At 40.0% G+C, this 22119-nt stretch overlaps 1 protein-coding gene across 4 annotated transcripts in view; it reads left to right on the forward strand.

The window, feature by feature from the left end:
- Positions 1-22119, forward strand: part of C15H10orf143 (chromosome 15 C10orf143 homolog) — a 45576-nt gene that overhangs the window by 18435 nt on the left and 5022 nt on the right. The window contains exons 2-4 of one of the 4 annotated variants that reach the window (XM_037805004.1): positions 12364-12528; positions 12636-12698; positions 14462-14765. In XM_037805004.1, the coding sequence (XP_037660932.1) occupies positions 12364-12528; positions 12636-12698; positions 14462-14479 (246 nt within the window). In that variant the 3' untranslated portion in view covers positions 14480-14765. Of the gene's footprint in view, positions 1-5028; positions 5142-12363; positions 12529-12635; positions 12734-14461; positions 14766-22119 lie in introns of those variants that run through there. The other 3 variants (XM_037805003.1, XM_037805002.1, XM_037805001.1) reach the window with 3 other exon arrangements.

Raw genomic sequence — 22119 nt, forward strand, 5'->3', positions numbered from 1 at the left:
TGTCCTTTGTTGCTTGATGGTCAGTGTCTTGATAATCCATCATTTCCTACCTTTGTCCATTTTTTCATTGTTTTCATGCGGAGGGTAAATATGATCCCTGTTGCTCCATCTTAGGCTGAAGAGGAAGTTGGATAATACGGTCTGATTCAAAGTTTAAAAAGAAATTGAAACACACACACCCATAAAGCCTATAGGGATCCCCTAAAAAGTTCCAGAATGTTAATTCTAAATGCTTTCTACTATGTTTTCATTTTTTTTTTTTTATTAGAGTGGGTTTACAAAACAATCATACATAAAATACAGGATTCCCATATACCACCCCCCACCAACACCTTGCATTGGTATGGAACCTTGTTATAATTGGTGAGAGCACTTTTTTGTAATTTTACTATTCTTTTTAACAGAATTACCTTTGTTATAATTGATGAAAGATTATTAAAATAGTGCTACTATCGTCCATAGTTTACATTAGGTGTATTTTCCCCTATACCACCCTATTATTTACATCTTGTATTAATATTGTATATTTGTTATAATTCATGAAAGAGCATTCTTATACTTGTACTATTAGCTATAGTCCGTAATCTGCAATAGCATTCACCTGTGTTATATAGTACTATATTTTATCTTTTAATTTTTATTATAGTAATATATATGACCTAAATTTTCTCCTTTTAATCACATTCACCTATATAATTCATTGTTGTTAATCACACTCACAATAATGTGCTACCATCACCACTGTCCATTTCCAAATCTTTACAATAACCTAAATAGAAATTCTGTACAATTTAAGCATCTACTTCCCATTCTCTAACGCCAGGCTATCCCATGGCAGCCTATAATCTAGATTCTAATTCTATGAATTTGCTTATTATATATATTTAGTTCATATCAGTGAGCTCATACAATATTTGTTCTTTGGTCTCTGGCTTGTTTCAACCAGCATGATGTCTTCAAGGTTCATCCACGTTGTCGCATGCATCAGGACTTCATTCCTTTTTACAGCTGAATAATATTCCATTGTATGTATAGACTACATTTTGTTTATCCGTTCACTAGTTGACAGACACTTGGGTTGCTTCCATCTTTTGGCAATTGTGAATAATGCAGCTGTGAACATCGGTGTGAAAATATCTGTTTGAGTCCCTGCTTTCAGTTCTGGGTATACACCTAGAATTGGGATTGCCGGATCATACGGTAATTCTATACTTAACTTCCTGAAGAACTAACTGCCAAGCTGTCTTCCACAGCAGCTGCGCCGTTTTACATTCCCACCGGCTGTGAATGAGCGTTCCTATTTCTCCACGTCCTCTCCAACACTTTTAATTTTTTGGTTTTTTTTAATAGTAGCCATTCTAGTGGGTGTGAACTGTTATCCCATTGTGGTTGTGCTTTGTATTTCCCTAATAGCTAGTGCTGTTAAGCATCTTTTCATGTGCTTTTTAGCCATTTGTATTTCCTCTCTGGAGAAATGTCTGTTCGTGTCTTTTGCCCATTTTTAAATTGGGTTGTCTGTCTTTTTATTGTTGAGTTGTAGGATTTCTTTTTATATTCTGGATAGTAAACCTTTATTGGATATATAGATTTTCAAATATTTTCTTCCATTGAGTAGGTTGTCTTTTCACTTTCATGATAAAGTCTTTTGATGCACAAAAATGTTTAATTTTGGGGTGGTCCAATTTATCCATTTTTGCCATTAATTGCGTGTGCTTTTGCTATGTTTCAATTTATAGTATTTTTAAGATTGTCTTAGAAAGAAGCTCATGTAGGTCGTGCCCAGCAGCAGCCAATCGCCTGCTAGCTAAAACCACTAACAAGGTGAATATTTTCTGCGTAGGTTTGGTTGCCAGCCTTAAGTGTGACCCTGTCACCTCTGGATTCTTCTGCAGGTGTGCCGGCAGGTTGGTGCATGCTTTCGGCATCCATGCTTTTCCTTTCCTTTACACCCACACACAGGTCAAAAAAGCTTGAGCCTTGAAATAAGGGCAGGTAATTTTCAGTTGTAATCTGGAATATATAGAGATATGTATTTTTTTTGGAATTTTTTTTGATCCAACTACGGATCCTTGGATATGAGTAAATTGTAAAATTCCAATCTGCCATTTTTACCAATTCTTGATACAATGACTAGCTACTCTAAAAATAGGGTCCGGAGGATATTTTAAATCCACTCTGCTCTGTGGATAATTTTTAGAACTAACATTGCTAGCACTTGAAAAATTACCTAGTAAAGCTAGTACTCCTTGTCAGCAAAACCACTTAAAGATATTAATGTTTTTAACTCCATTCAAGTAACCCTAAGGGGTCTAACTTATAAAGGAAGAAAATTCAGAGTTAAATTTGCTTGTCTCACCCTGTTGGATGTAGGTTTTATAGCTCATTTGCTGAGTGTGATCCCACTGTGAGAACCTAATGAATACGAACTGATGATGTGGACCCCTGACAACACCCTTTCATTTTGCCTTTCTGTGGTCATTCTTTTAATTCTAAATGATCATAACCCACTCCTCAAGAAACAAGTTATTTAATTCTCTTACCCATTTTTTATTTTAGAAATAATTTGTTGAGCTATATTATACCGTCCGTTCCACTCAGTTTAAGTGTATCCGGGCATTCTCCCATCTAGATAGCGGAAATTTATCAATAATATTTCATCTTTGGTTAAAACTTGAATGCAGATGTTCACTCTAACAGCTGCATAGTGCCTGAACCATTTCTGGGTTTTGGCAGATTTCTTTTTATCTGATACAGAAGAGTCAAACTGAAGTTAGGGCCAGCAAGGAGGTGCTGTCTGTGGTTGGACATGCTGCCTATCGATGTCTTCTGTGTTTGGTGGTGACCATGGGAGGACCGTGGCTTGGCTTGTTCTTTCTAGTTATCAAGTGCCAAGAGACTCAGCAAATACTTTTTGGTCACTTGACATGTAAATGTGAGTTTGTGTTAAACTGGAAAGAAATGAAGGGAAGGTTACACTGATGCATGAAATTGTTGGTATTTTCAGAGTATCATTTATTTAGGGAAAACTGTAATTCAATCTGGGAACCCACCTATGTGACACATTATTACCCTTCATTACCATCATTGTCGTGCTTCTCTTTTTTACTTTTCCCTCTTGTACTTATTATCAGATCACATTGTTTGGGTTTTTTATTTTTCAGTGTACAATTCAGTGATTTTTAGTAAATTTACAGAGTTGTGCAGTCATCGTCACCATCCAGTTTTAGGACATTCCAGAGCTCTCTCCCCATTCCCACCCCCAGCCCCAGGCAACCCCTAATCTGCTTCCTGTCTCTATAGATTTGCCTTTTCTGGGCATTTCATATAAATGGAATCATGCATATGTGGTCTCTTGTGTCTAGCTTCTTTCGTTTACCATAACGTTTTTGCGGTTCATCCATGATGATGTATCACTAGCTTGTTCTTTCTTATTACTAAATAATATCCCATCATATGACTATACCACATTTTGTTTATCATTCACCAGTTTGTGGATATTTAGGTCTGTTTCTTTTTGGCCACATGAATAATGCTGAAAATTTAGAAAATTCACATGTAGTTCATTATGTGGTCATATGTTTCCGTTTTCTTAGAAAGATACCTAACCTAGCATTAGAATTTCTTGTTCATATAGTAAATTTAACTTTTTAAGAAGCTGTCAAATTGCTTTCCAAAGTGGTAGCACCATTTTACATTCTCACCAACAATTTAAGAGATTCCACTTTGCCCACAACCTTGCCAATATTTGTTATTCCCTTTTTTTATTCTAGTCATCTAGTGCTTATGAAGTGGTGTCATTTGCATTTCCCTAGTGACTGATGATATTGAGCATCTTTTCACATGCTAATTGGCCGTTCATTGTATCTTCTTTGGAGAACTGTTTGTTCATAGCCTTTGCGCATTTTAAACTGTGTTATTTGTTTTTATTATTGAGTGGTAAGAGTTCTTGATATATTCTGCATGCAAGTCCTTTATCATATATGTGAGGTGAAAATATTTTCTCAAAATATGTAGCTTGTCTTTTTACTTTATTAATGGTGTATTTTGAAGCACAAAAGCTTTGAATATTAATGGTGTCCAATTTGTCATTTTTTTTCTTTTATGTATCATGTTTTTGGAGTTGTATCTAAGGAAAGTTTGCCTAACAAAGATTTTTCTCCTGTTCTCTTTTAAAAATTTTACAGTTCTAGCTCATAGGCAGTTAGTCTGTGAGCCATTTTGAGCTCATTTTTTTCTGTGGTGTGAGGTAAGGGTCTAAGTTTATCTTTTTTCTATATGGGTATTCGATTGTCACAGAATCATTTCTTGTAAAAACTATTCTTTCTCCATTGGGTTGTTTTGGTGCCCTTGTTGAAAATCAATTGACCATAAATGTTGAGTTTATTTCCAGACTCTTGAATATATCTGTTTTTATGCCACTACCACACTGTCTTGGTTACTGTAGCTTTTATAGTACATTTTTACATCAAGAAATGTAAGCTCTCTTTTTCATACATTGCTTAGTTTTTAGTTTAGCTCCGTTAATTGTGTATTTCATTTTTCTTAGAAAGATACCTAACCTAGCATTGGAATTGCTGGTTCATATAATAAATATAACTTTTTAAGAAACTCCTATCTCCATCTAGATTGAAAGCAGACTCAGCTCTGTCATTTCAGATAGCCAGAGTTCAGGCAAGTTGATGAAGGTTTATGGACTTCATTTTCCTCATCTACAAAATAGGAATAAAACTCCCTGCCCACCCTGTGTCTTAGAAATATTGTGAGAATCAGTTGAAATAACAAATATGGAAGCATTCTAAACTGCAATTTTTATCACTGCAAGGGACATTTATTAGGTTCCACTTTTTGTAAGTGAATTTGTATTACTGCTTCCTTCAGATCCTTAATTTTATGTGGAAATTAGGTATGCAGTGTATTTGGTAAACCTTGCAAGCCTAAAATTTGTCTGCAACAAGACCAGAGTGTGCATTTGAACTAGAAGTAAATAAAAGTGGTTTTTCTTTGCTCTTCTCTGGTGTCTTCCTCTAGATAACTTGCTCTCCTTGCATTAAGTTGGCGCCCTTACCTGCTCGTCTCCGCGTCAGTTCCTTCTCTTTGCCAAGCTAGATTTGGTCAGCACAATGGACTGAAAGCTCATGCTGGTAAGTTGAGGAGTCTTTAAATACATGTCACAGCTGAATAACATGGAGCATCGCTGTTGGTCAGGAGAGAGAGATCTGTTCACACCTCCCGGGGGAGGGTGGCAAGAGCTGATCTGATGATGCCTGCCCTGGGCACCCAGTCCCAGGGGAGCTGTCCCACTTCATGGTTTGCAGGTATCGGGGTCGCCAGGAGAAGCACGACTCACGCAGCACTGAACAGAACAGTGTTCTCACGTAGAAGAGAGACAAAGTCAGCTTCACCAGTGGGTCTCGGTTCCCCGTAGCTGGTGGGTCTCGGTCCGGGGCCATGCAGGGAGACGTTCCGCCCCTCTCCTGTGTGTGTGCGTGTGTGTGTATGTGCCGTAGTGGAGGAACCCCGCTCCCTCTGCGCCAGGGAGATAGACCACCAGGATGTGAGCTGGATGCCATAAAACATGCCCCAGTTAGTCACACTGTCCCCATTGACTATTGCCATGTGCTCGGGCCGGTAGGGGAGGGCACCGACAGTCCCCTTATCTGGACGGACACATTGGTCCTAAGCACAGGCTGTACTTGTGGGTCCCAGGGAAAGGCGGCAGCCATGCTAGGACACCCCCGACCACCACCAAGATGTTGACATCGATGTGGTTAAGATCATAGCGTGCCTTGGTTAATACAGAGGTTGAAAAATCTAGGAATTCTAATTTCTGCCCCCTTTCTCCAGCTGACACTGTAACAGATCTCACAAGAGCACAAGATCATTTTCCAAATGAAGGTGCCACTGGGAAGAAGTCTTTTCTTGGTGGAGGCCATACTTTCTTCTCTGTAGTGTTCCACTGGGTACACCCAGCGGTGACCCTTCTACACGTGGGTGGAACGATCGTCTGTATCATCTGCTCCAGCAGAAGTGAACTTTCTTTACTGTGGAAGAACAAAAACTAAACTAAACTTTAAAAACCTCACTTAGCAAACTTTTTCTGATAAGTAAGACACAATTGACCACCACTGCACATTAATAGTACAAATAGTCTTCAGGATAAAGACTGTTAATTGATAAAAATGGTCAAAATGCCTTCAAAAGAAGGGAAAATGACATTATTTTATTGTGGATTTACCGTTAGTTGCATTTTCCTGAATTGTAGTGATTTACATTGGTGTTCTAGTTTCTGGTATTTATGCTGAACTGTCATCCAGGGCGCTTAAGTTTTAAGACTGTGCCACTCTCTTGCCCTTATTAATCTCTTAATCTCTTGATTAAAGAGCTTAGATGGTACTTTGGGGTTGAAGAGTTCAGAGAAGTTGACGTCTCTCTTCTCTGTTCCCTGCCTTCCTTCCGGCGGTGGCCTGGCATCCGCAGTGCAGCCGGCAGCGGGGCCAGCCCGGGCCCAGGCTTCGTCCCCAGCCTGCTGTGCCCACCAATGCTAGTTCCCGTGGCTCGCCCAGAGTCCCGTTTCCACGGGGGCCAACTCTCGTCATGGAAGCCGAGGCTTTGAATTTGCTTTATGGCAAGTGCTAAGCCTTTAGCACTGCATTCCTCCCCTCTGCTCTGCTCGTTAGGCTGGCTTTTGTGTCCCTTCACTTTCAATAAAGGGAAAAGTCTGTGCAACAGAGGGGCGGTCGCACCTCCTCAGCGCAGGGCAGCTTGTCTTCCCGAGACCCGCGCCAGCCCTTTGGGTTTCCGTCACTGAGGCCACACGCTATGTATTTTACATTTTAATGTGTGCATCATATCAAATGTCTTCTCTTTCTCCACCATGTTCCTATCTCAACTGTTCTCTAGCGAGCTTGCTGTTTGATTGATCTTCTTCAATTATTGTTAAGTAACGGGGTCTTTGTGTATACTCAGGATTTTAATTTTGTTTATATAGTACCAAGTGTCTTTTTAGTTGGGTGGTAAATCTTCATCTGCTCTTCTGGAGGCTGACAGAGCCTCTCTAGAAGAAAGAAAAAGAGACTGAACCATTTAATGTACACAGTCCCAGAGTTAAATGCTCTGCTGCATTCATTTTTCTTTGGTCCAGGGCAATCCACAATAGCTGGATATTTGCCAAGTAAATGTGCAGATCAATATCCTGTGTGGTCAGCCCTCCATAATCCTCAGTAAATAACAGAAAATATGAATAATTTAAGGCACTCTGCTGGCTGGGGCCACCGAGCAGATAGCCCACTTTCCCTGGAGGGTCTGCTGTGTGGCTTTCCCTTTGCCTGCCATGCTCAGTGCCCGGGCAGCCGGAAGACGATCAGCTCCTCAGCGGGCCATCAGAAGCTTCCTGACTTGGTGTTTCGAGCGTTACCCAAGCCCACAGAAATGGTTTAGCATGTAGTTCCAGCGTGTTTTAAACGTCACGCAGAATGTAAGCTCTAGCTTGTATTCATCCATGCCCCCGGCTTTCCTCTTTGGTAAGGCCTGTCGTGTTAGAAAGGGAAATAGTAATGTTGCCCATGAGCTGACGGAGGCCTGTGTAGGAAACGACGGGGAACATTTCGCATCTTCACATTTCCCCTTTAGTCCCGACTGTTGAGCGATGACCCGTCGTCCTTCTGCAGAATGAAGGGGAGCAGGGCCTGAATGCGAGGTCTCGGCCCCGGGCTGCTCTTCTGCTGGGTTTTCTTCCATCGCTGGGGTGCACACGTGGAAGGCCACGGTGTGTGCAGGGCCGTAGGGATGACCGATGTAGTCACTACGATACAGGGCAGAACAAGGGTCCGCTCTGTGTTGGTAAGCTGCAATACTGCATCAGAGCAAGTTAGGTTTACCGAGGCTCGTAGAACAGCCTGCAGTTACATGAAGAAGAGGAGTCCGTAACAAGCCCCAGAGCCGAGAGAACTGTTGCTGGGGTGGAGAACTGGGGAGGTCGTGGGGGCCTGAGGACCTTGGGGACCCACCATGGGATGGGGCTCCTGCCGTTTTACACATGTGGGCTTCCGGGGAACGTGGGGGCACCTGGCTGGGGTGGGCCTGCTCCATGCTTTGGGGGCAGGTGGTGTTTTAAAAGGGATACTGGCAGTTTAGGAGCACTCTGGACAAGGGCGTCTAGGGTAGCAAGCATCAGGAACATCTCAGAAATGGAATGGCGTGAGGCGCTGGGAGTGTTCGGCTGGAGAAAAGAAGCCTCAAAAGCACATGGCAGTTGCTGTCTTCAGACCTCTGAAGGGAGCCGGTTCATTTTATGTTGCTCGAGAGGAAAGGATTAGAATCGATGGGCTGAAATTATGGGAAACAGCTTGACTTAGCCCAGTATTTCTAGCAGTGTGCTACACATATCCCTGTAGGAACGAGATTTTCTTTTTTAATTAATTTTTTTTTTGTTTTGAAATAGTCTTAGATTTACAGAAAGTTTGCAAAAAAAAATAATATTGAGAGTTCACGTGTGCCCTTCACCCAGCTTCGCTTAGTGTTAACAGTTTGAAAAATCATAGTACACTTAGGAAATCAGGAAATTAATGTTGGCGCAATACTGCTAACTAAACCACAGACCTTATTCGGATACCCTGGTTTTCCCACTGATGTCCTTTTTGTTTCAGGATCTGTGTCCTCCGTCTCTTCCTGTCCGTGACACTTCCTCAGTCTTTCCTTCTCTAATGTAACCTTGATACTTGAAATGAGAATTGGTCAGCTCTTTTGTAGAATGTCCTTGAGTTTGGGTTGGTCAGCATTTTCTCCGGATTAGATTCATTTATTTAGGGTAGTTCGAAGAACCCCAAAGAACTACTTAAGGCCGTTCTTTTCATCTTTGCCCCGTTCAGTGTGCTGATGTTCATTCGTAATACAGAAGTCATGTAATTAGGTTCATTTTGTATTCCACTTGAGGCTCGCCCTCCCGGCCCTCGCCACATCCTTGTTGAATTACTGTTTATTTTTTGCATTTGGGTGAGACCTTTCTAAGACTCGGAGCTGAACCAAACAGCGTAGAAGTACACGTGGAAGTGTTGTTCCCTCTTCAGAGCTGTTACCTTCCCCCTTCTTTCCACCCCTCTGTAGGAAACCAGTCTCTTTAGTTTCTCATATTTCCTTTCTCTGTTTCCTTGCACAAATGAGCAGACACATAGGCACAGGTAGATTTTTTTTTTCCCCTTTCTTACCCAAAGGGTAGCACACTCTAGATGCTCTTTTGCACTTCATTTTTTTCAGTTACCAGTTTATCCTGGAAACCACTCCAAATCAGTTCTAGAGCTCTTTCTCCTTTTCTCAGCTGTATGGTCGCCCGCTGTACAGATGTGCCATAGTTTATTCATCCACTCTCCTAAGTATCGGTGATTAGGTTGTTCCCAATATTTTGCAGTTCACACAGTGCTGTAGAGAATAACCTTGGGCAAATATATTTTCACATCTGTGGAGGTGTAGCTTCAGGGTTGATCCCTAGAGGTATAGTTGCTGGCTTAACAGGTGTGTATAGTCTTCATTAGGTACTACTTTATTTCTCTCCAGAATTTGCATTCTCTCCGGGAGTGTATGAGTGTCTGCTTTCCTACAGCCATGCCACCAGAGTGTTGTCACACTTAAAATTTTTTCCTGGTCTGACCCATGATAAATGATATCCTGGTAATGTTTTAATTTTCATTTCTGTAAATGTGAGTGAGTTTGAAAATTTTTTCACATGTTCAAGTGTGAATTTTTCTTAACTTTTTTAACTCTTGTTGCAAATTTTCTTTTCCCGCCATTTTCCCATTTTTCTTTCAGGGTTTGGTTCTTTATTCCTTTTTCTGTAGTTTATGTTGCAAGTATTTTCTTCTGATGTGTCAGTTCTCTTTTAACTTTGTTTAGGTGTTTTTGTTTTTTTTTTTAATTGTCTAGATTTTGAGTCATAATTAGAAAGTCTTTCCCTACACCAAGGATAAAGCATTCAGTATATAGCCACAAGATCTACCTTGATTGAATATATTGTTTAGATCTTCTGCTTCCTTACTTGGTTTTTGTCCCTTTGATCTGTCCATTTCTGAGAAAGTTTATTAAATCTCTCACTGTTAGTGTGTTCTTATGTCTCCTTATATCTCCTGTTCTTTTTGTTTCATAAAGGTGGTTGTTGTATTATTTGGTGTATGAATGTTCATAAGTATTATGTCTTCATTGTGCACTGTGGCTTTTAGCATTAAAATACATTCCTTTTGAATGTTTAGGGCTTGAATTCTGCTTGGTGTACCTTTGTCCATCTTTTTTAACTTTAGAATTTTGAATACAAGGTGTGTCTCTTGTACACAGCCTATAGTAAGGTCCTGTTTTGGGAGCCAAATTAAAAATCTTTTTATTTTAATAGGTGAGTTAAGCCCATTCACATTTATTGATGTGACTGTTTTGTTTGTTCATAACTCTGCCATAATATTTTACAATGGTGTGTATTTTGTCTTATTTGCTATGTTTCTTTCTCTACGAGATGTATATTCTTTGCTTTTTTATTGGGAAACTTTTTTTTGGATTTTGAAAGGTTTGTATTTTTTGATATAGTGATTATCTTTTTATTTAAGCATATTTTAGTGTCCTTAGTACCTTGTTTTATTATTTAACCCTTTACTGTCTGATTTATTAATTTTTCCAGTATCTCTTAATACTCATCTATTGTTATACAGTAATGAACTATGAAAGTCTTCTGCCCCTCTCCCTTCACTTCCCACTTTTTGTGATATGTAGGATTTGTTCATTAGTCTTTCAGCCTCATCCCCACCTTTGTTGTAGTCTTAGATGTACATCTGAATATTTAAAAATGTTTACCATAAGTTCTTTTGCTGGAGTTTTCCAGTCATCACTTGGTTGGGTGAAGCTCATTCTCCACATAGAATCCTAGGAAGGGCTGGTGGGTGTAGATTCCCTAAATCCTTTTATGTTGAAAATTGCTTGTCTATAGTCTTCATATTTGAAAGGACAGCTTGACTGGATTTGCAGTTCTTGGTTCATACTTTATTTTATTAAGCTTTTAAAAAATGTTGCCCTGTTGCTGCCTTACTTATCTCTTGGTTTAGAAAAGTCTGATTCCAGTCCAGTTCCTTTGCTCTTGTAAATTACTTGATTTTTATGCCCAGAGACCTTGGGGATTTTATCTTTGAAATCTAGTGGTTTTCTAGGATATGGCTCAGACTTGATCTTTCTGAGTTAATTTTCCCAAGTACCCAGTGAGCCCATTCAATCTAAGATCCAGGCCTTTCTCTGTTTCTAGAAAGTTTTCTTGGATTATAGTTTTAAGTATTGGCTTTGTTCCATTGCTTTGTTTTTATTCCTCGGAAACTCTGATTATACCAACATTATTTCTTCCTTGTCTTCCATTTCCATTGCTTTCTCTCTTACCTCTTTTACTTTTCTTTTTTTTTTATGTCATTTTCATTTTTTTGCTTATGTTCCTGCCTTTTATCAATGGCACGTATTCTTTTTTGCTTGCGTCTATTCTCCCTTGGTCACCCTATTAGTCTTAATTTCTGAGATAATTTTGTCTTTTCCTTCTGTTACTCTCCTGAGTTAATTCAACGCTCATTTCCCCTTTTTTTTTTTTTTTTTGGCCCATTTCTGTTTTGTTTTTTTAATTTCTGATTCAAGGTGGTTTTTCATCTCCTCACATGCTTATTTGAATGTATTTTATTATGTTTGTTTGGAGTGTTGAATTACAGTTTTCTTTTAGTTCATGGTTGTTTTTCAGGAGGAAATTTTCCTCTGTTGATATGTGTGATTTGCAATAGCTGTGTATGAACTCATTGAGCTTCCTGTATTCATTTTTATGGTCGAGGTTTTGATGGTTTTTTTTTTTTTTAAAGATTCCTGTCTGATGGCACCCTCTCTGTATGGAAGGTCAAGGTCCTGTAGCAGTTTGTTTGTTCTGGTGATGGGGTAGGGACGTCCCCCAATATCATGGCCCTCTGCTAGTAGGGCCCTACGTTTTCCCTCTTTTTCCTTTTCTCTTTACCACCCAATTTTCAAAGGCACTCCCCACCCCCACCCCCACTTTTTGGTCTTTTTTTCTTTCCCAGAAAAGTTATTTCTGATGCTGGTAGCTGTTTGAGCCAAAATTGTTTAAAATGACTATTTTATATCTATAAAGCTAAGCAAATATCAGATAATGCTAGAAATAATGAGGTTAAATTTAATAGATGGTTTTGTAATTCCCAAAAAGACAAAGTTTAAAGTCATCTCCTTAAACATTCTATAAAGTTTTCCAGCTCCGCAAGGGTCTGTGCTTGCAGCTGAAGTTTTCAGAAAGCAAATTAAATTAGAGTGTTGTGTTTTTTCCGAGGCCGTCTAAAGTAAGTTTTTGTGTTTCAGAAGCGAGTGTGCAGGAGATTGGAAGCAGCTGCCCTCGATGGCGGTTGCCCCCAGGTCAACACGCTTGCCCCAGGGTCCTGGAGCCCAGAGGAGCTGGAGCCTTGGCCCGGATGGCCCCCCACTGCCCTCGGTGCAGAGCGTTGCCGCAGGGAGCAAAGCCCAGGGGTACGTTCACCGCTTGCCGTGCCAGGCCTGAATCTGTTTCAGTACTTTCGTATCAAGTGTCAGTAATCGCTGTGCTGATGCATCTGTGGATGTGATTTGTTGACTAGGTTCCTCGGGACGGTGGAAGGAGCGCTGCCCAGCCTTGCCCACGATGTGCCGCGGGGGAATCTGTGAGTGCACTCACCTTCTTGCCGAGACCTGGCAGGTAGCCTGGTCCTTAGAGATGAGAGCCACAGGGCAAAGCCAGGTAAACGGCAGTTCGCGCCCAACGGGCAGGAGTGTAAATACAGAAGTGCAGGTTGATTCAGCCCTCCTCAGCATTCTGCGGGGGGTTCAGTGAAGGGAACGTGCCACTCGATGAGGTTAAAGCAGAGCATCACTTAAGGACATCTTGGAGAAAAGGCCCAACTTCCTCATTTAATTATTCACATATGAATCAGCATCTTTTTTTTTCCTTTTCCCTGTTTAAGCTTTTCTCTCATGTTTCTATAAACTTCCCATAAACCACAGATTTCAGAAGAAGAAATGCAGTATTCACATCATTAATTCAAAGTAAAGGGAGGTCAAAGCCTGCCAGAGTCAAATTCTCAACCTGCTCAGTTAGGCAGGTATCATAAGGTACACATCAGTGTGATAACATGCTTGTTCCTAAGTTTGAACATGCTTTAAGAACAGGTTAATATGTCTTTGATAACCTCTGTAATCTATAGGCTTTTTTTAAATTTTAAATTTGCAATCTTAGTATTTTAAGAAAATAAAATTGTTTTTTAAATTCCATAGAAACCAGGAATTTGGGGGTGTGGTGGGGGTGAGTATTTCTGAGATTGCCCCCTAAAGATCTTTTGAGAAATGTATTGTTCTGTTTTTTTTTTTTAATGTTAGCAGAGAGAGAGCATTTATTCTACTCATACTTGAGAAAGCACATCTTCTCCTGCCCTCACCTTTATTATGTCTTCTCTTAGTAGCACCTCTTAATCCTAAACTTTAGTGATGCTCCCCCAAATTGATTTTGTTTGAAATTGAAATATTAATCTTGATTTCTTTAATGACAGTGTTTTTTTTGATGCCAGTTACCTTTTATTGCCTTTTTTTTTTTTCATTTTTACAAACCGATCAATTTTAGAACATTTTCATTACTCCAGAAAAGAAATACAAATAAAAAAGGAAACCAAAATCCTCCCATACCCCTTATCCCCGCCTGTTATTGACAGGTATTATTGATGTAGTACATTTGGTACTGTTGATGAAAGAATACTAAAATACTACTGTTAAATCTAGTCCCTAATTTACAGTAGGTTCATTTTTCCCCATAAACCCCTTTATTATTGACTCCTTATAACAGTGTCATACATTTGTTCTTGTTTATGGAAGAACTTTTTAATATTTGTACAGTCAATCATGGGCATTGTCCACCACAAGATTCATTGTATTATACATTCCCATGTTTTAACCTCTAGCTTTCCTTCTGGTGACATACGTGTCTCTAAACTTCCCCTTTCCACCACCTTCACACACCATTCAGCACTGTTAGTTGTTCTCACAATAATGTGCTACAGTCACCTCTGTCCATTTCCAAATGTTTAAGTTCAACCTAGTTAAACATTCTGTACTTATTAAGCAACCGCTCCCCATTCTTTAGCCTCATTCTGTATCCTGGTAACCTATATTCTGTATTTTATGTCTATTAGTTTACATATTATAATTAGTTCATATCAGTGCGATCATATAATATTTGTCCTTCGTGTCTGACTTATTTCACTTAACGTAATGCCCTCAAGGTTCATCCACATTGTCGTGTGCTTCAAGACTTCATTCCTTCTTACTGGTGAATAATATTCCATAGTATTATTGTTCTGTTTTTGATAAGCAGAAGCAAAAGTCAGTAAATCATAGATCTACCCAGCTGACACACAACTGTGCTTTGCAATTATAGGTACTGATTTTCTTTTAAACAAAGATCTAAAACTGTGACAGCCACTGCTCAAGCGGACCTGGGTTTATCTGAACTCATTAAACAAACAAGAAAATAAAGCTTCGTGTAAAACCTACAGAGATGCATTTTTCAACTTTTTGTACTCTTCAGAAAAATTTCCACAAGTTCTACTGTATTCCATGGTGTAATTCTGAACAATGGTGAAGTCAAAGACCCATCCAGCCTTTTCTATTTATTATATGTAGGCTGATTGATATAGTTGTGAAACCTACCCTGGAATGCAAATAAATAAGATTTACTTGGAGAAACGTGACCACTTTATGTTTAAATTGTGCTTATGCTGGTAAATCGCTAGTGCCCTTCCTTTTTCCTGTCCCACTTCCGTGGACTGTGTCTTCCAGATGCCCCCACCCGCCTGAGGCAGACCCTTGGAAGGTAACGTTGACTCTGAAGGCCCTGAGTGGTTGGGTCCTGGCAAGCGTGGCTTAAAGAGGACATTCCCACTGGGCCCAGGCAACTGCTCAGACCGTTGCAGCTAATATTCTGTCCTCTGTTAGGACAATAGTACCTGCTTGATTAGGGTTTCCCCTGGTAACCCCCCAGGCTTGCCTCTGTTAGGCTCATAGGAAATGAATCTGTGACTGGAAAATCCGCATTGATATGCAAATAAATCATTTTTTTCGTTAATGCTCCCTATCCTTTCCATCTAAATTTCAGGCACTGAGTATAAAAAGTCAGTTTCCCATTATTTGTAGTGATTCTTAATAAATTTTCACCCAGGCTTGGGCGTTTTAATATTTACATCCACCATTTCTAAAAGTCTTATGTAAATAAAGATTGAAATATGAATTTGAAAAGTCACACCTCTTGATATTTGAACGGACTATAGCTGCATATATCTTCTTTTTCTAATAATATAGCTAGTTTCTCTCCTAAGCTTTTAAAATAATAAGATACTTACTATTTTTGTGTTCTAAAACATCAAAAGGTTCAGTGTTAAATAAAAAGCAAATAGTGTTTTTAGAAATGCAAGATCCCAGGGAGTAGCGCTTACCCGTCAGCCACCACTGGGCAACAATTCCAAGCTTCAGAAGACTTCATTATCCACGCAGTTCCAATCCCAAACGCTCGCCCATTTACACGTGCCCTGTCTCCTGGCCAGAGTTGCCACAGCCAACCCAGGGGACTCCCTCGGGTCAGAGAAGCCAAGGTTATGTCAGTGACAGTTTGTATGGAATTCCTGATAGGAAACTTGCATGTGGTTGTCGACTTCTTTGGTAGCTTTTCCCAATAAACTTTTTTTTGCATCCTAAGTATATTTCTGACCACACTAGGATTTCAACTGATCTTATCAGTTCTGCTCTGAATTTTGAGTGTACCCATGTCGGCTTGATGCCCGAGTTCGTGTTGTCCTCAGATTCCTAAGCACTTCCTTAATTTTATCATTAGTCGTTTTCTCACCTATGCAAGGTCTTGACTTTTCTTTTCCTGCAGACCGTCTCAAACTCATTTTCCAAGCTTGCATTTCAGCCCGTTCTCTCTCTGAGCCATGCACATAAATTTGGCAGCTAGCTGGTCGTCACGGCAGTTGCCATTTCAGCAGTCGTTGGTGTCGCTCATTGGAGTATCCCTGGCCGTCCAACTCATTTAGAAGCCTGTCCTCTGAATCCTGCATCGCTCCGCTCCTGTTACTGCAGCACGAAGTGAACCCAGACACATGGCTGGGTGAGGCAGCCTGTCATTCCACCCCGGGCCTGGGCTGCAGCTCCGAAAGCAGTGCCGCCCACTGCTTCGACTGCTTCCTTTCCTTCCGCAGAGGGCTCCAGCAGCCAGCGGGGCCGGTGCCCTGGCACTAGGCTTCCCTTCCTTGTGTCCGTTCGGCTTGCTTGGCCCAGGGGTCACATGGTAGCTGTTCTTTGCAAATACAAACCAAATAAATGGACCCTAAATGAGGTTGCTAACTGTCTCCAAAATAATCAAAAGAAGGTGCATTGAAAAGGCGGAGAACTATAGGTGGAAGATTTAGAATGTTGACGGGAAGGGGTATTTCCTTAGCGCCATGCTTTCCCAGTGGCCTCTGGCTTCTTGATGGTCTCTAGCTCCTCCACGCTGACACCCTCAGTCGCACTACATCAGGGGACAGTCAGTTGCCTGTTTGCTCTTGGCTCCCTTCCCCTCCTTCCCCTGCTCGGCACTGTGGAGGCTCATTTCCCAGACCTCCTTGCCTCTGGTTTTGGGAGCACTGGTGGAGCCCGGGAGGTGGGGCAGGTGGTGGGAGCCCAGGCATTTCTCCCTTGGCCTCTCTGCTGGGGGCAGGTTCCTGCCTCCGCCCCCCAGCCGACCCACTGTGGCTCCAGCTCTTCCTGGGGGCCTTGACCCCTGGCCTGTGGTCACCTGCTCCTCCCTTGTCCCCAGCCCTAATCCTTGGCTGCCTCCCGTCCCCCCCCACCCTGTGGGGACCATCATTTGTGTGGTGAAATCCAGGATTAAATTCCCTCTGTTCAAAATACCTAGATTGGTTTCTGTTTTCCAGCTGGACCTTCCCTGGGCTAATCAGCTAATGAGCAGACAGCTTCTCCTGAAAAAGTTAAAAAAAAAAGAACGGAAAAGATCGCTCTTTAAACATATGCCTCTGGGTCAGGGCTCAGGTGCCTAGTCTGGGGCTGGCAGAGCCTGGCACGGTTCTAGGGCACGTGGGGGTGTCGAGGGCCTGGGCACTCAACTTAGAAGTCCAGTTAGGCCCTTCGATACTGCCCATTGTTGGAGCTTCCTTCCCTTTCTTTTATGTGGCGTCACTGGGTTTTCTTACCCAAACTGGTAATGATTTTCCACTTAAATGCCAACGTACAAAATTGGTTGTTTCTGGGTATTGTGAACTCCTCCAAGGAATTGGTTTTGATCATCCCAGCCCTTCGTTGGTGTCATCACTTTTTTTCACTTAAGAGCAAATGCTAAGGGAGTGGTCCTGATAAGCCTCTATATTATTATTTATGTTTTTTTAATCATATTTTTTTATTGTGGAATATAGCATATATACATAAAAGTGATAACTTTTCAAGTGCAATTTAACAAGTAGTTAGCAAATTTCAAAGAATATTATGCTACAATTCCATAGTTCTTATTATGAGACATATCATATGTACAAAAAGATACTATCTTCCAAAACATGATTTAACTAGTAGATATATAGGAAATTTCCGAAATTGTTATGGGTTATCTTACCATAGTTTCAGTAGTCATTTCCTTGTTGTGAAATCTAACATATATACAAAAAGGTACAGCTTTCAAATTACAATTTAACAAGTAGCTATATAACAAATTTCAAAGAATGTTATGGGTAATGGTTCCACCATTTCAATTTTTTCCTTCTAACTATTCTAATACTCTAGATACTAAGCAAAAGAAAATTAAATAAAGATTCGGTATTCATAATCCTTTGTTAAATTCCATCTTGTCTGTTGCTACCCCTGCCTCTAGTTTAATCACTTTCCTGATCTTCAGGGATGTCTAGGCAGTGACCACCCTAACCTATTCATGTTGAAAAGGGGTGTCGACATTATGGGGAAGGGGAACACATTTGGGTTGTTTCCATCTCTTGGCAATTGTGAATAATGCTGCTATGAACATTGGCGTGCAGATATCTGTTCGTGTCACTGCTTTCAGATATTCCGGGTATATACCGAGAAGTGCAATTGCTGGATCAAAGGGTAACTGTATATCTAGTTTTCTAACGAATTGCCAGACCGTCCCACCAACAATGAATAAGAGTTCCAATTTCTCCACATCCTCTCCAGCATTTGTAGTTTCCTGTTTGTTTAATGGCAGCCAATCTAATTGGTGTGAGACAATATCTCATTGTGGTCTTAATTTGCATCTCCCTAATAGCTAGTGAAGCTGAACATTTTTTCGTGTTTCTTGGCCATTTGTATTTCCTCTTGAGAGAACTGTCTTTTCATATCTTTTGCCCATTTTATTATTAGGGTGGCTGTGCTATTATCGTTGAGTTGTAGGATTTCTTTATATATGCAAGATACCAGTTTTTTGTCAGATACGTGGTTTCCAAATATTTTTTCCCATTGAGTTGGCTGCCTCTTCACCTATTTGACAAATTCCTTTGAGGTACAGAAGCTTTTAAGTTTGAGGAGTTCCCATTTATCTATTTTTTCTTTTGTTGCTTGTGCTTTGGGTGTAAGGTCTAGGAAGCGACCTCCTAATACAAGGCCTTGAAGATGTTTCCCTACATTATCTTCTGGGAGTTTTATGTTACTATCTCTTATGTTGAGGTCTTTAATCCAATTTGAGTTAAATTTTGTGTAGGGTGTGAGTTAAAGGTCCTCTTTCATTCTTCTGATATGGAAATCCAGCTCTCCCAGCCCCATTTGTTGAAAAGACTGTTATTTCCCATTTCAGTGGTTTGGAGGCCTTATCAAAGGTCAGTCAACTGTAGATCTGGGGTCTATCTCCAAATTCTCAATTCAGTTCCATTGATCAGTATGTCTATCTTTGTGCCAGTACCATGCTGTTTTGACTACTGTGGCTTTATGGTAAGCTTCAAAGTCAGGGAGTGTAAGTCCTCCCGCTTCATTTTTCTTTTTTTTTTATAATTCAATATTATTGAGATATATTCACATATCATACAGTCATACAAAGCGTACAGTCGTTCACAGTACCACCATATAGTTGTGCGTCCATCACCAAAATTAATTTTTGAACATTTTCATTACCACACACAAAAAAGTAATAAGAATAAAAATGAAAATGAAAAAGAACAATTAAAAAGTTCATTGGGTGCTTTTCTTTTTTTTTTTTCCCCCCGTTTTTCTACTCATCCATCCTTACACTGGACAAAGGGGAGTGTGATCCACATGGCTTTCCCAGTCACATTGTCACCCCTCATAAGCTACATTTTTACACAATCGTCTTCAAGATTCAAGGGTTCTGGGTTGTAGTTTGATAGTTTCAGGTATTAACTGCTAGCTATTCCAATTCATTAGAACCTAAAAAGGGTTATCTATATTATGTGTTAAGAGTGCCCACCAGAGGGACCTTTTGGCTCCTTTTGGAATCTGTCAGCCACTGAAACTTATTTCATTTCATTTCACACCCCCCTTTTTCATTTTTCTGTTTTAGAATGTTTTTAGTAATTTGAGGCATCTTCCCTTTCCAAATAAATTTGATAACTAGCTTTCCAAGTCTGCAAAGTAGGTTGTAATTTTGATAAAAGGAGTGTTGGATTTTGTCGATTGCTTTTTCAGCATCTATTGAGATGATCATTTGATTTTTCCCTTTCAAATTTTTAATGTGTTGTAATACATTGATTGATTTTCTTATGTTGAACCATCCTTGCATGTCTGGAATGAACCCCCCTTGGTCATGGTGTATGATTTTTTTAATGTGTCTTTGGATTTGATTTGCAGGTATTTTGTTGGAATTTTTGCATCTATTTTCATTAGGTAGATTGGCCTGTAGTTTTCCTTTCTTGTAGCATCTTTACCTGGTTTTGGTATTAGAGTGATGTTAGCTTCATAAAATGTGTTAGGTAGTGTTCCATTTTCTTCAATGTTTTGAAAGAGTTTAAGTAAGATTAGTGTCAGTTCTTTTTGGAAAGTTTGGTAGAATTCCCCTGTGAAGCCATCTAGCCCTGGGCATTTATTTGTGGGAAGCTTTTTGATGACTGATTGGATCTCTTTGCTTTTGATTGGTTGGTTGAGGTCTTCTGTTTCTTCTCTGGTCAGTCTAGGTTGTTCATATGTTTCCAGGAAATTGTCCATTTCCTCTACATTATCCAGTTTGTTGGCATATAGTTGCTCATAGTATCCTCTTATAGTTTTTTTTAATTTCTTTGGGATCCGCAGTAATGTCACCTTTCTCATTCATTATTTTGTTTATATGGGTCTTCTCTCTTTTTGATTTTGTCATTCTAGCTAGGGGCTTGTCAATCTTGTTGATCTTCTCAAAGAACCAACTTTTGGTATTATTAATTCTATTTTTTGTGTGTGTTCCCTATGTCATTTATTTCTGCTTTAACTTGGTTTAGGATAGTTTGCTGTTCCTTTTCTAGCTTCTTCAGTTGCTCCATTAGTTCTTTGATTTTAGCTCTTTCTTCCTTTTTAATGCATGCATTTAGAGCTATAAATTTCCCCCCAATACCACCTTTGCTGCATCCCATAAGTTTTGATATGTTGTGTTCTCATTTTTATTTGTCTATGTATTTAGCAATTTCTCTTGCTATTTCCTCTTTAATCCACTGATTGTTTAGGAGTGTATTTAACCTCCAGATATTTGTGAATTTTCTAAGTCTCTGATGGTAATTGACTTCTAATTGTATTCCATTGTGATCTGAGAATGTGCTTTGAATAATTTCAATCTTTTTAAATTTATTGAGGCTTGTTTTATGACCCAGCATATGATCTATTCTTGAGAAAATTCCATGAGCACTAGAGAAAAATGTGTATCCTGGTGATTTGGGATGTAATGTTTTATATATGTCTGTTAAATTTCTCTGTATCTCTCTCTCTCTCCTTTCTTTGTTTCTCTGTTGGTAGGGCTTCTTTTAGTATCTCAAGTAGGGCAGGTCTCTTGTTGGCAAATTCTCTCAGCATTTGTTTGTCTGTGAAAAATTTAAGCTGTCCCTCAAATTTGAAGGAGAGATTCACTGGATAAAGAATTCTTGGTTGGCAATTTTTCTCCCTCAGAACTTTAAATATGTCATGCCACTGCCTTCTCATCTCTGTGGTGGCTCCTGAGTAGTCACTGCTTAGTCTTATGCTATTTCCCTTGTAAATGATGAATTGCTTCTCTTTTGCTGCTTTCAGAACTTGCTCCTTCTCTTCAGCCTTTGACAATCTGATCAGAATATGTCTCGGAGTGGGTTTATTTGGATTTATTCTGTTTGGAGTTTGTTGGTCATCTTGGGGAAGTTTTCCCCAAGAATTTCTTTGAGTACTCTTCTTAGACCTTTACCCTTCTCTTCCCCTTCTGGAACACCAGTGGTTCTTATATTTGTGCACTTTATGTTGTCCATCATATCCCTGAGATCCGTTTTGATTTTTTTAATTTTTTCCCCATTCTTTCTTTTGTACTTTCATTTTCCATTCTGCCCCCTTCTAGCTCGCTGATTCTCTCCTCAGCTTCCTCTAATCTAGTACTATGTGTATCCAGAATCTTTTTAATTTGATCAACAGTTTCTTTTATTTCCATAAGATAGTCTGTTTTTTAATTTACTCTTGCAAATTCTTCTTTATACCCTTCTAGGGTCTTCTTCATGTCCTTTACATCCTGTGCCATGATCTTGTTTGTCATTAGTTCTTTGATTAATTGCTCCAAGTCCTTTGTCTCCTCTGATCTTTTGATTTGGGTTATTCATATCTCCTGGTTTCTTCATTGCTTTAAAATTCTCTGTTGTTTTGGCCTCTTGGCATTTGCTTATCTTGATGGGGTTCTTTTAGGATATGTAGACTGATGCAAACACGTAACTCTAATTTGTCAGAGCTACAGCTTGGTGGAGTACGGTTTCTCTGACTAACTGGCAGGTGGCGTCCGCGAGCCACCTATTCCCCTCAGGCCGGTTCTCCCCAAGTTCGTCTTTGTGGTGAGTGGGGGTCTGATTCTTGTGGGGGTCCAATTGGTGCACCAAATTTCCGTGTGTATTGGTGCTG

This window comes from Choloepus didactylus, chromosome 15, assembly GCF_015220235.1.
Source record: "Choloepus didactylus isolate mChoDid1 chromosome 15, mChoDid1.pri, whole genome shotgun sequence".
In the NCBI taxonomy this organism is placed as follows: Eukaryota; Metazoa; Chordata; class Mammalia; order Pilosa; family Megalonychidae; genus Choloepus; species Choloepus didactylus.